Source organism: Ananas comosus, linkage group 6, assembly GCF_001540865.1.
Source record: "Ananas comosus cultivar F153 linkage group 6, ASM154086v1, whole genome shotgun sequence".
Classification (NCBI taxonomy): domain Eukaryota; kingdom Viridiplantae; phylum Streptophyta; class Magnoliopsida; order Poales; family Bromeliaceae; genus Ananas; species Ananas comosus.
In genome coordinates, this window is record NC_033626.1 from 5,519,904 (window position 1) to 5,535,747 (window position 15,844).

The window sequence follows — 15,844 nt, forward strand, 5'->3', positions numbered from 1 at the left end:
GGTGCAGCAGCACTGGCCTATCTATATCGAGCTTTGGGATCGGCTGCATTAAAAGGAAAGGTCGAATGCTGTTGCTTTGCGACATTAGTACATGTATTATGAGTAATATATAATAATTGTTATATAAAGCTTCTCCTATTTAAGCTCAACAGTTTAATTTATTGTCATTTATTTATATATTTAGGCGTGGGACCATCTTCATGTCGGCTGACCTACTAGCGTTGGAGCTTTTGCCGACATGGCTGATTGCCCTATAGGTTGCCGGTATGACATATAAATTTGATACAAAATATATTTCTATATATATACATTTGCAACTAACAGATATACTTTTCAAATATTAGGTGGACGAACGCTGGCGGGTTACGTTTTGCAGCAAACGTTAGAACAACAGATATTGAGTTCTATCGAGATGAGTTAGACCAACAGAGAGAGACTCAGGTACGTATTAATGCAACCATTTACCTAAAATACAACCGTATTAATGTATTTAGCTGACTATTATTGGCTTTTTCACAGATGACATGGCGGCCGTACACAGATGCTATTATAGAGGCGTTACCGACATTCTGTGTACAGGGCAGTGAGGTATGGCGATCTTGGACGACACTGATTTCTTTTCATATCGTTGAGCTTCACGTGCCGAATCGAGTCCTACGGCAGTTTGGTCTCCTCCAGCATATACCCATTCCGGTGGAGACCATCCGGTGCTACACTTCTCATGGGCGGCCAGATGAGGATTGGGCCCAGTTTCATGCTACACACATCGAGAGATGGGGACATAGATTACAGGCCATTATTGACCAGCATCTGATTATCGGTGATGACCCGGTACAGGTGACCTCGATTTATATGGAGTGGTATTGGCAGATTACGAGACGATGGATTTCTCGTCCAGTACAGCGTCCACCATTGACTTACCACCCTCGCGGCTAGACCGAGAGAGCTTTGGTACGATCACTCAACCCATTTATTATTTTTTTAATCTTATGATAATATAGATTGCCAAAGGTGAGTTATTATCTATAATGCAGGTGGACGCTATACGACAGACATAGTATAGCATCAGAAGGCTAGTTCATGATCGATCCTTTTTACGATTTTGCGGTGGATGGAAGGACATTGAAGGTATGGATATTGATTTGATAGTTTATGGAGTTATATTCCTACATATACCTTCACCACTAATATCAAAAGGGTGAATTTTGGACATCATGAACATCGGGCATCACCACCGTAGGAACGAATCTGCTCGGATCTCCATTCCTAGTGATTGTTGCTGATGATATTGCCCGCGCCTGAGAGATTTCCTTGAGGCCAGTGGACTGTGGACCTTGCTTTGCCCCGCCCAGTCTCGTTAGAGGCACTGTACATTCTCTATTCTGACGTTCATGCCGCGCTTTCATCAAGGCGCGCCCAAACCTAGACCAAGCCACTATCGAGGAGACTCAGGCTGATACCGGAGCATGCCGAGGGCATTATGATAGCGGATCTCATCGATGAATGGCGATATCGAGGCATTGATGAGTACCTATTGCTGTTCTCGTGTTAGAGGGTGGCAGTAGACGTGGATGGGCCGAGTGCACGAGGACGTCGGCGAGACGTCGAGGGGGAGGAAGATCGAGAGAGGCTGATATATATATCTTTGATTATAGATTAACTTGACTTTGTATTAATATGTATATAATTACTAATTTAGTGCATATTTGTAATTATTTCTCGGGAGTTTTTTTGATATATTTTTTTTGTGTTGTTTATATTTATTCCATCGGATCGTGTTGTGTTTCTTTGTTGAATTATTTGTTATCGTAGAAAAACTTGCTTTAAACTTGTTGAAATTTTTTAAAGATCAAGGGCTTAAAATCAGACACCTGGTGCTGTTTGTGTACTTTTATATAATATATTCTTTTGTACAGGAATTATGCATTCCGTTATTTATATACTATATTAGTTTTTTTACCAAATTCCAACTACTGTATTGCTGTATCTCTGTTTATATAGAAGTAGGTCTTTGTAATTTATCAATTAGAAAGAATATATTTTCTTCTACAATTATTCTTTGAGTTTCATAGATATCAGGAGCGCGACTAGTTATACGCTAAAGTTCGTCGTCACAAGCATGCGTCGGTTATCTTTCAAACTAATTATGTATGTACATCGACCTTCCATCGAGGGCCGCCTTGTTAAGGTTCCTGCATCGACTATGCAGTCTCAGATGTTAAACTCTCGGGCTTAATTATCGTGAATGGTCAGCTGTGTCATTCAATCTTGTTTGATTGTCTTGATCTTATGGGACATATGATGGGTGCTGGTTCACAACGATGATTCAAACTCAGGAACTGGCTCGTTGTGATCGACGTGCTGTGGCATTATTTCTAACATCGGTAAAATAGACATTGATGCAGTTGATGCAATTTGACACCGCTCACATTTTTATGTGGGTCTTTATTCGGGATATGTATGAGAGTCTAGTTATTAGTCAATACTATGTGAGTTTCAAGAGTTTCATTGGGCATCAAGGGTGAGCGTAGTATCAAAGATTTACAGTTTTATGCAGGCTTCAGTTGGCGTTCAAAACTTGCAGACCATGGATGGAACTTTGTGGCGACTTGCTCAGACTTGTCGGTATGTTCAAGCAAAAAAGTGGTGCGTGGGATTTCAAAACGATTGTTAGATTTCTTATACGCCTACGACTTGAGTTTGGAAGGCATTATGTGGACAATACTCAATCGAACTTCCTTCCTTTATATTGATGTGGCTTCGCGGCATTGGATTTGCTGAGGAGACAATTCGCAGTTTTGAGTTTCAATTCTTCTTCCGCATATGCCTAAAGTTTTTGTTGCTCATTGGTCTGCAAGTCACCTCCGTGCAAGCGGCCTATTTATATCAACCGCTTTTCTAGTTACATTCGAAATCCTTGGACTAGAAAGACAAAACGAAACATTCAATGTCAGTTACTGTTCATCGTTTTGGGTCACTCAATTCAGATGCGGAAAAGGAAATGGGCAAGATCCAGCATTTACGATTCGCTCGGTAATATGCTTACTGTTGTGCATTGTCCTTTTGTTTCCTTCCGGATCAAACAAGGTCATCTACAGAGTAAGCAACTTAATATTCAATTGAGTAATAATACTTTGCAGATTTCCAGCAACACATATTGCTCCATCCACTTCAGTCAGGCAGTCTCCTCATATCTTTTTCATATACGCATACGTTTTGGGTATGATGGTCCTGGAGGTATTCGGGAAAAATTCCTGGAATTTTAGAACTCAGTGGCATCTTTTCTATGGCACACCACATGCTTCTATTATTTCTTCACATTTCATGTAAAACTTACTTCAATATTTTATTTGTGATGGTACCTCTCTTTATGCTCAATTATAGTGGCGTGTGTTTCACTTAAATCTGGGAATTTTACTTCAGGAACGCTTTTACTATTCGTTGTCCTACATTATACTGACTCTCTTCTTGAAAACTTTACTATCTGTCAGGCAAATTACTTGATAATGATTTGCACAGTGACCTTTGATTTTTTGTCTTGTGCAGGATCGATCGGACGGGACTTCGAAAATTGGACAGGGCATAAGACGTGTATTGCTGTACTACATGGGACTAGTCTGATTTCCTCCTATTAATTCGAGCAAATATTGGTACAACTTTCAATTTTGATCATTGGCATGTGTAATCGATTCATCTTTTTCTGATAAGTTATTGTTTTAGTTCGTAGTGGTGTTATTAGGTCTGTTTTTAATTACGGAATCTTGTGTTCTTACATTGGATGCAACTTGTAAAAACGTCCTATTAAACTTTTTTCCTGTTAGATTCTTTTCATTGTGCACCCAAGTTTGATCTTATTTCACTCTGATGTTTGAAGGGGACAGCGCCTATATCAATGTGTTGAAATAGAATATTATGTTTTTATCATTTGACGTATTACTTCAGACCTTTTACTGTGTTTATTTTATGCAGAACCAGAATCTGAACTTTTTCATTGTATCGAAAATTTCTGCAATGGTTCAAAACTCATTTGGTGCACTGTTAAAAATTTCGCTTGTTTAGTGGCGAGTATTATGTCAAATGAATTTCGCCAAAATTCTTCGTAAAAGCATGTACTTTGCCGAAACTCTTTTCCCTTTATACTCTAATTAGAATGGTGTGTGAAGCGTAAACAACGACATAATCTTGAAACCGCACATCGAATCTTTCTTAAATTGATGGGTGCTTGTGCCTAAACAATTTTGGCGAGATGCGTTTCTACCGCAGGTTTATATGATTTATAAAATTATTGCTCCGTCTTATTATCCGGCGTTTCTCTAGTGGCGTTTGTACTGCTAAAATCACTCTTATACTCATTTTGCGTGTTTTTGGATGTACTTTGATCTTGTTCTTTTGATCCGCAATGAACGAACCAAATTAACTCCAAATCTCTTATTTGTGTTTTTTAGAGATATATCATTGAGTATAAAGGGTTACAAGATGTTATGATCCTAACTTTGTCGCCGCACGATTTCTGACGTGTTCATTTTTCTTGGACCATTGTATCATTATTATGCTCAATGCTAAGATTAAGCGTTGATTCTTCTGCTGCTTTCTGTCACTTTTGTTATTTATCTTTCATTTTGTAATTACTTCGTCGACAAACATCTTCTACGAGAGGCCCCACGATATTGTCGTCAGGCCCAAATGATTCGTTCGTTTGCAGAGTTCTATAGTTACACGGAACATGATGGACACACCATTACTGTTCTTCGACGATTCAACGGACTTGCTGAGCGCCGCTAATCCACTGACGTATCGCCGCCCCACACATTTTTTGGTCTGTCTTGCCTTCTCTTCTTTTTCCCACGATATCATGTTTTTTGCAAGCTCTAATATCCAGAACCCGTACATATCGCCAGGACCGTTTCCATTCTGGGAATGGCGAAGATACAATGGACCACGATTATTGCCCATTCATACGGTACTGGTACTTGGGAAACTAGATTCCTCTACCGCGGCAAGATTCCATAAGTTGTAAGTGATTTATAAAGTTCAGACAAATTCTGATGCTGAAAGTGATTGCTATAAAGGCGTTTAGTTTCTCGAGGTTCTTCAAGAATATGCATTGATTATGATGGAGGAATTCGCCCCTGTTGCTTAAGAGACCTATGTTGATCCTTATTGCTTCTTGCGCCTTGTAAGCTGGCTCATTTATTCAATTTGATGTCAAAATGAGCATTTTACATGGGATTTCATGAAAGAAGTTTATTATTGCAACATCCTGGTCTTTCCGCATTCATCCGGTTATATTTGTGGGTACGGTAAGGCTTTATATGGCTTAAAACAAGCTCTCGAGCTTGGTTTGAAAATTGGCAGTTGCTTCTTTCTTTGGGATTTCATTCAAAGCGAAAATGGATTTATGCATTATTTAATTCCATAAAATTTTTCGCGGGCTCACTGCCTATTTTGTGATTGTTGATGATTAATGATAATTAATGGTGATGAAGTTCCTGATTATATCGTTCTGTTAAATCCTTGCTTTCGCAGACATTTGATTGAAAGGGATCTGTCTCTTCGATATTTTTGGGGATTGAGAGGTAGAATATAGTCCTCAGAGGGATATATTATTGTACTCAACAAAGAAATACACTGAGCGACTTTGCTATCTCAGTGTGAAGCTCATGATATGCACTGTGGGATAATCTAGCACTCACCAAAAAAGTAACTCATATGGGCGAACCTCTCCTAATTCCTTTAAAACGTGTAATTGAGTAGTTGGTGCATTTTAGTCTATCTACTATTCTCGCCCCGACATTGTTTGCGGTTCATATTGTTAGTTCAATTTATGAGCGGGGTAAACTTTGTTCACTGTGCTGCTTTTACGCATCTTGCGTATTTCGAGGAAGTATTTCATTTCAAAAGTTTATTATTTTCTTTCCTTTCCAAGCCTCAATTGGTGCATATTGTGATGCTGATTTGGGCTGGAGAATCCCAATCTTGATCTCGTGTCCACGCCCGGGTGTCTTTTCAGTTTAAACAAGCGGGAAAAGCGTCTGGAGTTTTTTTTTTTTTTTTTTTTTTTTGGAAAACCAGCCCCAGGTATTGCCAGAATCGCAAAATACGGGATCCACTGTTTACACGGACAGAAGTCTCCCTAGTATTTGCACCTGGATCGATTCAAAATACATCAGTACAACAGAGGTACAACACAACCAGATGAATATAAAGAACCAAATTATAAATTAATAACATTTCAACCTTCATCAAGTGTTTACATTCAAGGTTTAAAACATAGAATCCACAAAAATTTTTGAAAACTGTTAATCCTACACAGGAAACTTTTATATACTTTTTAAAAAGGGCTACGACGAGGGTAGAAAAACTTTTATTTTTACTAATATCCAGAATCCACATTTCAAATGTAATAATACTTTGAACATCATTAAAACTAACTAAACTCTAATATATCAACAGAAATAAAAGGATAACAACTTAATCGAAAAACTGGGTCAGGAAAGCTCTAACTCGATTCGTACAACGTACCTAAACATCTCGTCCCATATCTCGGCCGGATACTTGAAAATATGGTGGGGGAGGTGTGAGAAAATGCTAAAAATGGTTTTCCTCCCGTGAGGTCCGCAAGCGTAGAAGCGAAGTACTCACGGATCAGGAAGAAGATAAGCAACAGGTTAGGGTAAGTAAAAATTCATAGTAGCAACGGATATGAACGAAATGAGATATTAATATATGAAAGGCACAACTAAACCGCGTATAGTAATGTTACAACGGGAGACACAGGGATTCAAAACGTATAAGTAGCAAAGAAACTGGTAAGAAAGGATCTAGGAAGGTACTAGGCCAAACGCTATATTATAGCTATATGCGATCAAACCGGACGAAGAAGGTTCCAAAAGTACCAACTCTAAAACCGCCGTGTCAGGTCTAAGGACCAGGCAAAACCACTTATGTAGACTCACACTGGCATGTAACCCTAGAATAAAGAAAACACCGTGGGCTACAGGTGGATATGTACGACCTTTTCCGGAATTAAGGAACACTCTGCGGGGATCAAACCCGTGGTGTACGTGAAATGCACTCGAGCTGTGGCGATCAATAGCGGGAGAATGAATCAATAAACACCGGTCGAGCAAATCAGCGACAATCACTGCCTGGGCATACCGACCGTGTGCATCAGTAACAAGATGAACGAACGAGAAGGTAAATTACGGAAAGTAAGAACGACCAAGCAGAGTCACGATGACAAATAAGGAAACCGACCACCAGGGTCACAGTATAGTATAATAAGAATTGACATCTCCTCTACCATATACAGGCTATACACAATAGAAAACTAGCAGAGTAAAAAGATAGGTATGTAATAATGCTCGATATCAACTAAAAGTACGACGCAAGAAACGGACGATTGTACAGGACGTGTGTAATCGATTATTGAACGACCGAAAGTAAGAAATAGGGACCAACCAATACATAGTGGTACAAAACGGACCAACCGGTCATCAGATATACAGATAAGAACGATCAACTAGGTCAGCGAACGAAAAGTACGAGAACCGAGCAATTCTAAGTTCACGAACGAAGAGAGAACGATTTCATCAAGTCCGTATTCATCATGGGATAAAACTAATATTAACTCCTTCTACTGATACTATGCATTAGAATCAAATGATTAGAGTATAATAAAACAAACGGGGATGCAAGACTCAAAATATAAGATACAATAATAGCAATAGAAAGAACAGGGATAGAAAAAAATTTATCACGAGCAGTTGCACCACTGTAACACGACTTCGAGATATCGGAAGTTAAGCGACCTGGCAAAATGTCGCTGTCTGGTTCCTGATGCAGAAAGAAGATCGAAAGGCGGACTAAGGGGTCACTGGTTAGTGTCTAAACCACAGGCTAAGAACACTAAAAGCATAACCACAAAAAAAAACCCACTGAGATCGGTTTCTATACCGATTACGTTAACTGCCGGAAGTCCCGGAAAAACCAACGGGGACGCGTCGGGACACTATAGGTGGTCCCGAAACTCATGATCGTGTAGAGTACCAGGTCTGGCCCAAAACATCATTTTGGGATGTTTTGTAGTAATACACATAAGATACAACAACCCTTAAAATTTATCGCCGATATGTAGCGGAATTCGGGAGTTCCGAAGTAGATCTATTTCGAACTGAACCCGTTCGGCTCAAACCCATAATCACGAACCCACAATGTGATTGAATGGTGGACCGCAACAGGCCCTAGCGGACTTACCATAGACTAACAAAGCATCGTCGGAAATAGATCCGAACCGAAACCCGCGTTTCCGTCGGCGAGTTTCGCCGAAAAAACGGCACCGGAAATGCATTTTCGATCTTCGCAAGGGTCTGAGGGCTTGACAATCAGTCCAGAGGTTGTCCCCACCGTGTCCTTTGCCGCCAACAACAGCTTACAACAAAACGCGGAAACTGCATTTACAAATGTTCATAACGACAATGTGAAATCCACAATCATTATTATGTAGAATTTTATGGCATCCGACGAGCGTAACAGCAAACCAGATAACGAAGGGTGGAACCATCAGACCTGCTTGCTAAGAGATTTCAATTGCCTGAGGGAGATGCTTCACCCTTCGGAGCACTGCCGGCCCAACAGGCGCGTGCAACGAGCGGGGACGACGCATCAGCGAAACAAAGCGGGCCAGCAGTGAAAAATCTACTAAACCAGCTAAACCGGGGCATCCCTAAACCTCACAGAGGATGAAAGCATCGTAATTAGCACAACCCAGATCACGTTTCTCAACCTCCTTGGGTTCGGGGAAGTGAATCGGATCACGGGAAAAGGTGAACGGAAAAGTGCAAACACAAGTGCGGAAAGCAAAATAAAAGTTATACGGAGAATGTGGACGCAAGGATGGCGCCGGCGATATGACGGGGGGCGTCCGTCGGGAGGAGCGATCGTCGAGATACGAGGTCGGGGGAGGGTGGCGGCGCGGGGGAGCGGGTGCCGCAGGGCGAGAGATCAAGCCCCAGTCAAGCCTTCGGTTCGAAGGTTGCAGGGCGAGGGCGGCGGCCGGGGGAGATCGGGACGACGACGGATTCATGGCGACGTAGAGGGGACGAGGGGAAGGCGAGTTACCCTTCGTGGGCGTTGCGGCGTCCGGGGCGCGGCTCCAAGGGTCGCCGGCAACAAGGTCTGGGCGGCTGCGGAGTCCAAGCGGCGGGGGCGGCGTCTGGGGACGGGAGGACGCCACGCCGGAGGAGTTCACCGGGCTATTCCAGAGGGGCCGGCACTGCGGCAGGGAGGGAAGGCGGCGGGCGCGGACGGCAGAGAATTTCCAACGGCTCGGCCCGCTCACGAGTCTGCGGCGGGCTGCGGGAGTCCAGGCAGGCACCAAGCCATATATGACGGCGCAGGGAAACGACGGCGGGACAGGCGCGAGAGGTCCAAGGGGAACGGGCGGGGCGCCCGGCTAGGCCGGCGCGGCGCACGAGGCAGTGGCGGGTCCAAGTTTTGCGCTCGCGCTGCCAGAATGGCCGCAGAGAATCGGGGTGGCGACGGTGCGCCACCCGAGCAGCCGGGTCCGGGGACGCGACGACGCGCGGAGGGGCGCGGGGAGTTGAGGGAAAGCGGCGCGGCCGATTAGTCTTAAACCTAAGCGGGCCCTGAGCTCCAAGTCCGCTCGGTTGGGTGACGAGGTTGCGTGGCTTCGGCGGGCATCCGGCGCGTCGCAGGCGGATGAGGGGACGGCGGTGACGCACCGGAGGGGAAGCCTCGCCAACATAGGCTAAACCAGGGGTGGCTTCCAGATAGTCAGAAGCCGCGGTGGGTGAGAAGGTTGGTTGATGGACGATGTGGAGGAAAGGAGGTGGTGCTTCCGGTGGCGGGGTTTGCTCGCGGCCGGAGGGTGCGAGGAGGGAGGCAGGCGATGGATATGAAAATTTAGGCGTTTGCTGGGGGAGGAAGGTGGATCGATCTAGGGTTTCGTGCCCAAAAACCCTAATCTACCAAAATATATACAAGTGGACATTTGCAGAAAAAAAAACCCCTCCAAAACAAAATATTTAAAGGTTCAGCCCTTGCAGGATGCAAAATTTTGCGCGTTACAAACATCCACGGTCGCGATCTCACGCGATTCGGTTGAATAAAATGTCGCAACTTTGGCGATTACAGTTTTGACATCAGCGCCTCTCCGATGAACGCGCGATCTCCGTAGATCGTCGTCAGATTCGCGAACGGATTTACCAGTGCGATCAGCATTCAGAACAACAAAGTAAACCATTTAGGGTTCACCCTCGAACCGATCACCAGGATTAGCGACGAAAATCCAATTCTCTCCATAAAGGCACAAATGACGCACAATTAACATTATAAAACGGTATTTAGATTTTCTCAAAAAATGCCCGTTGCATCAACTTAACAAATCCGAGTCGAGCGCAGTGTTCCAGAATAAGGCTGATCCTTCGAAATGAGCTATTGGGACGCTAATGAACCGGAGTCCGATACGATCCAGAAGCCAAACTCTATCCCGTGGCCTCTTCGGAAAACGCGAGTTTACTATGTCACTTAAGTGAAAACTAATAATGCGTAAAACTTCTCCGTTTAAGCTCATATTTCTCCTGAAATTGGAGAGTGCTTATGTAAATTAAATTACACACATAAACATCGTCAACAGAGAGTTTATAGTTGCACTGTTCAAAAAATCTCAGTCTACAGTCGATCCAACGATGGCTATTTGCGTTTTCTTTGGGGATTCCTGATTTACTTGGCGTTCAAAGAAACAAGATACGTGGTCGCCAAGAATCTAGTCGGAAGCTGATATCGTGCTTATGTCCCTGCAGCCTCAAAATTGTATGGCTTCGCGACTCCTTTGGTACCTCGGATGTCCAGTGCTCAGTTCAAACACCCTTATATTATTTACTCAAGATTGCTATCAAAATTGCGAATCAATCTATCTTTCATGAACGTTACTAAACATATCAAAATTGATTGTCACGTTTGTGCGCGCATCATTACATTAATGGAACGATATCTCTTGCCGTTCGTTCTCCTGACTCAACAACTTGCTAATTTTTCACCAAATCTCGACTACTCAACGAACCATCAATAACTTCTATCCAAACTCTCAGTGTTTACCCCACCAACTTGAGTTTGCGGGGGCGGAGGGGGGTGTTACTTTATATACATATTTCTTTGTACAGGAGATTATGCATTCCTTATATTAGTGTATACTATATTAGTTTTCTTACCAATTCACAACTCACCATGTATTAGCTTGATCTCTGTTTATATAAAGAGGTCTTTTGTAATTTATCAAATTAGAAAGAAATATATTTTCTTCTCCAATTATTCTTTGTTTCAGTTTGCACTAAAGGCGCTGAATGGTTCACCACCTTTAGTGCAAATCCAGGAACACGGGGAAAAAAATGGCTAAGTCCTGGACTGGGTGGTGTTTGCACTAAAGACGGTGAACCACTCACCGTCTTTAATAAGACGGTGAACGATTCACCGTCTTGTCTATGCCACAAACCCGGGCTGTTGGCGGGGGATTTGCTGAGAAGGCGGTGAATGGTTTACGCCTAGATAAGGCGGTAAACGATTCACTGCCTTTGTTAAGGCGGTAAACGAGTCACCGTCTTCGCGAGGCTACGCAGGGAATTGCTGAGAAGGCGGTGATACGCGGGGAATTGCTGAGAAGGCGGTGAATGGTACACGCCTAGAGAAGACGGTGATTCATTCACCGCCTTCAAGATGGGTGCCCAAAGACGGTGAACGAATCACCGTCTTTGTCAGAAACGCTGACCTAGCGGCTGAGATGGCGAGAGGAGGGTTAGTTTTACAAATAAAAGTTTCACAGGGTTATTTTGGCAATTGCGAAATTTCACAGGGTTATTTTTGAAAAAAGTCCAGCTGAGAGGAAGTGGAGGGGAGAGGACAGGTGAGCTGAGAGAAGTGAGATTTTTTAGGGTTTTTTTTGCATTTAGCCCCCCGGCAATTTTTATTTTAAAATTAGCCCTATCAAAATTTAATTTACAAAAATGGCCCTGGATCGGCCACGCAGGCACCACGTCAGCGCCACGCGGGCAGTGCCGGGGCCCGTGTGTTAAGTTGAACACGGTGAACCATTCACCCATTCACCGTGTTCAAACACGGTGAATGGTTCACCGTATTTAGTACGTATTTTTTGTATATTGAAAAGAGGAATAGGGAGTAGGAATGTCAATAGGTATGGATATCCGAAATATTATCCGAATCCAAATCCGAATAAATTATATATATATATATACATAATTTATTTTTATTTATTTATACAATATATAAAATATTTAATAATTTTTATTTCTTAAATCTTCATCCAACGGTATAGATTTTTAAAACCCGCTGGGTTTAGGTTCGGGTTTCTAGTTTTTGGTCGGATATGGATATGGGTATAAATTTTTAAAATCCGTCGGGTTCGGATCGAGGTTTGGATTTTAATTTGATTTTCGGGTTCAGGTTCGGATTCGGATTTTTGAAAAAGAGAAGAAAAGGAATACAAATTCCCTATTCCTCTTTTCAATATACAAAAAATACGTACTAAACACGGTGAACCATTTACCGTGTTTAGACACGGTGAATGGTTCACCGTGTTTAACTTAACTATCGCCCCCAGCCCCGCCCGCGTGGCGCTGATGTGGCGCCTGCGTGGCAGGCCTAGGGCCATTTTTGCAAATTAAATTTTGATAGGGCTATTTTTAAAATAAAAATTTTTCAGGGGGCTAAATGCAAAAAAACCCGATTTTTTAAAATTTTTAAAAATTAAATTAGTAATTTTAAAATTAAATTAAAATATTAATTTAATTTAATTTAAAAATTAAATTAAATTTAATTAATTAGTGGCAATTTTTCTTATTGCCATTATAGCTAACCAAACAATGGCGATTTATTTTATTGCCACCATAAATAATTAAATAGTGGCAACAAAATAGTAATTTAGTGGTGAAGTTAGAATCGCCACTTTAAGTTAATTAATCAGTGGCGATTTTTTTTATCGCCACCATAAATAAGAAAATAGTGACGACAAAATAGTAATTTAGTGGTAAAAATACCATCGCCACTTTAAATTAATTAATTGGTGGCAATTTTTTTTATCACCATTATAGATAACCAAATAGTGGCGACAAAATAGTCATTTAGTGGTGAAACCAATATCGGCACTTTAAGTTAATTAATCAGTGGCGATTTCTCTATCGCCACATAGGTAACTTATAGTGGCGATAAATTTGTCGCCATCTATATTTTAAATTTCAAATTTAACAATTAAAGTTAAAATTTAAATTTAAATTTTAAATTTTAAATCAAATCTAACAAATATAAAATTACAAATATAAAATATCGCATTTAAACTTAAATAAAAAAATAATAAATAAATTTAAAATTAAAATCTATATTTTAAATCTCAATTTTAAAAATTTAAAGTTATAACTTTAAATTTAAATTTTAAATCAAACTCAAGTTAACATAATATAAACTATCAAATTTAAAATTTAAATAATTAAAAATAATAATTTAAAATTTAAAAATTAAAAATAAATATTAATTTTAAAATTTTAAATTATTATATTTTAGATTTTAAATTTATATTTAAAAATTAAATAGGGGTGGGATTAGCTAATCCCACCCCTATTCTAGGTGGTGATGGGGTTAGCTAACCCTACTCGAAATGGGCTATCCTAGGATAGCCCTAACCCCACCCCAAATAAGCTATCTCCCAGGATAGCCAAGATAGCCTATTTGGAGCTAACCCCACCTCCCAAAAATAGTGTTTGGGGTTAAAGGGGGAGATAACCCGCTTAACCCCCTCCTTTAACCCCGAACCAAACACTAGCTAAGGCCACCAATTCTAGAGTTTCCTAGATTCTCCTAAACCATTATTCATTCTGATACCACCTCAGTCTGTCATATCCCGATACCGCCAATTTGGACAGTTCAGGCTCGCAACAGACCTTTCGGACAGAGCCTCCCCTATTCATCCAAGGCGTAGCAAAGTTTGTTCATTAATATCCAATCAGGAGAAATTAAATACTACACATTTACACGAGGGCATATCAAAGAATGAGAGAGTTTAAACTATCTATTACAACAATTGAGCATTCATAATTTGGAACAATTAACTAGTTACATCCTTTCATATATACTAGTGAAGATACCTGCGCGATGCGGCGGATTGGTTCTATAAAAATATAATAATTAACGAAAACGATGCAGTAATCAGTTTCTGGACAACAGAAAAATAGAAAGGAGTAAGAAAAAAACTATCTCAATATTTTGACACAAATATAAAGTAGCAAGTAAAGGTCATAAAATTTATAGATCTATTAAAATAATGAAATCTTAATCAACGAATAAAAAAATAAATAAGAGTCATCTGCTAGCAATTTAATCTTCTAAAATGACTTCGAACCCAAAATATCTGTTTAGTCATCTTCATATATTTCCAGCCAAGTTGTATCTAGCCGGAGAGTGCACTACATTGTGGAGAGATTGCACTAAGATTTTCTCCGAGATTTCCCTTTGCAATCACTCAAACTTCAAAGCGGATATCTGTCGGAGGTTTTGCCGGGATCTTCTAGAAGCTGCTACGCGGATTTCGAGACTGATGGTGCGGATACCGAAGGGTCAAGAGTCCCTTAGAATTTCTAGGTGGATAATAAATGTAAGACTCTTAGAGTTCTATGCTCATTTATTAGGACCCTTGGGAGACCGTGTGACCTCCCCTTTTGGTTAGTAGTATTGTGCCACTTGGCACCTTTTCATTGGTTATGGGCGGCGAGTGGCCCATAAATAATGTGGCCTCCACCTCCTCTTATTTCAGAATCTCATATTGTATTCTCTCTACTTTAAAGCAATAGAAGAGCTTTCTTCATATCTCTCTTGTACTTAGTCTAGGGCGAGTGAGGTCCTAACTTGACAAGTAGAGAGGCAGGCTTGCTCACTTCGCGGAGGAAGGCGAGCGCCACACGGATTTTGCAAACCAAATCGTTAAGTCCGTGACATATAGCTTCTAAGGGAGAAGAAGCGGTATGCCAAGTTGAAGAAGTGTTAATATTGGCTCCGGAAGATACATTCTTCGGCAATGTGAGTTCGGTAGCTGGTGTTACAGTAGACCCGAAAAAAGTCGAGGAGATTCGGGATTGTCCCAAATCGACAACGATTACAAAGGTGGGAAGTTTCCTTGGATTGGCTAGATACTACTGTCAGTTTGTGGAAGGCTTTGCGAAGCTTTCCATACCCCTTATTTGGTTGACTCGAAAAGAAATTAAATTCATTTGGAATAAGAACTATCAGAGAAGTTTTGAGAAACCAAAGTAGAGTAATGTCAGCTCCTATTCTTACCCTTTCAGCTTTGGAAGAATGATTTATGATTTACAATGATGCTTCACATAGTGGCTAGGATGTATGCTGATGCAATATGGTAGAATAATTCCATATGCTCCATGACAACTGAAGGAATACGAGAAGAATGACCCTACGTATGACTTGCAGCTAATAGTAGTGATTTTTACATATCACTACTTGTACGGGGAGCACTGCCAGATTTATACCGACCATAAGAGTATTAAGTATCTGTTCACCCATAAGGAGTTGAACTTCAGACAGCGTCGGGGGTTGGAGCGGTTGAAGGCTTATGATGTGAGTATTTATAATTACCCCGACAAAGCTAATATAGTAGTAAATGCATTGAGCAAGAAATTGGTGCAGAGTTCGAGAATATTAATCACGCTACAATTGCCATTGTTTGAGGAGATGAGGTGACTTGGACTGGAGGTTGTACCCCTAAAAAATTTTCGTAAGACTGATGTCTATAGTCTTGCAACCTATT

General features: G+C 41.2%; 1 protein-coding gene across 1 annotated transcript; it reads right to left on the minus strand.

Annotated features, from left to right (window-relative positions):
• On the minus strand, window positions 8,726–10,264 carry LOC109711672 (extensin-like). Its single transcript, XM_020234821.1, has 3 exons — window positions 10,094–10,264; window positions 9,440–9,986; window positions 8,726–9,354 (listed from the first exon to the last, which is right to left on the minus strand). Exons 1-3 carry the CDS (start codon window positions 10,262–10,264, stop codon window positions 8,726–8,728), a joined length of 1,347 nt encoding a protein of 448 aa, XP_020090410.1.

Coding starts and splice junctions, on each gene's coding strand:
- LOC109711672 (XM_020234821.1), bottom strand. CDS start 10,264: ATGGTTTACTTTGTTGTTCTGAATGCTGATCGCACTGGTAAATCCGTT. Junction 9,987..10,093: donor GTGAGATCGCGACCGTGGAT/GTTTGTAACGCG, acceptor ATATTTTGGTAG/ATTAGGGTTTTTGGGCACGA. Junction 9,355..9,439: donor CCTAGCCGGGCGCCCCGCCC/GTTCCCCTTGGA, acceptor GGACTCCCGCAG/CCCGCCGCAGACTCGTGAGC.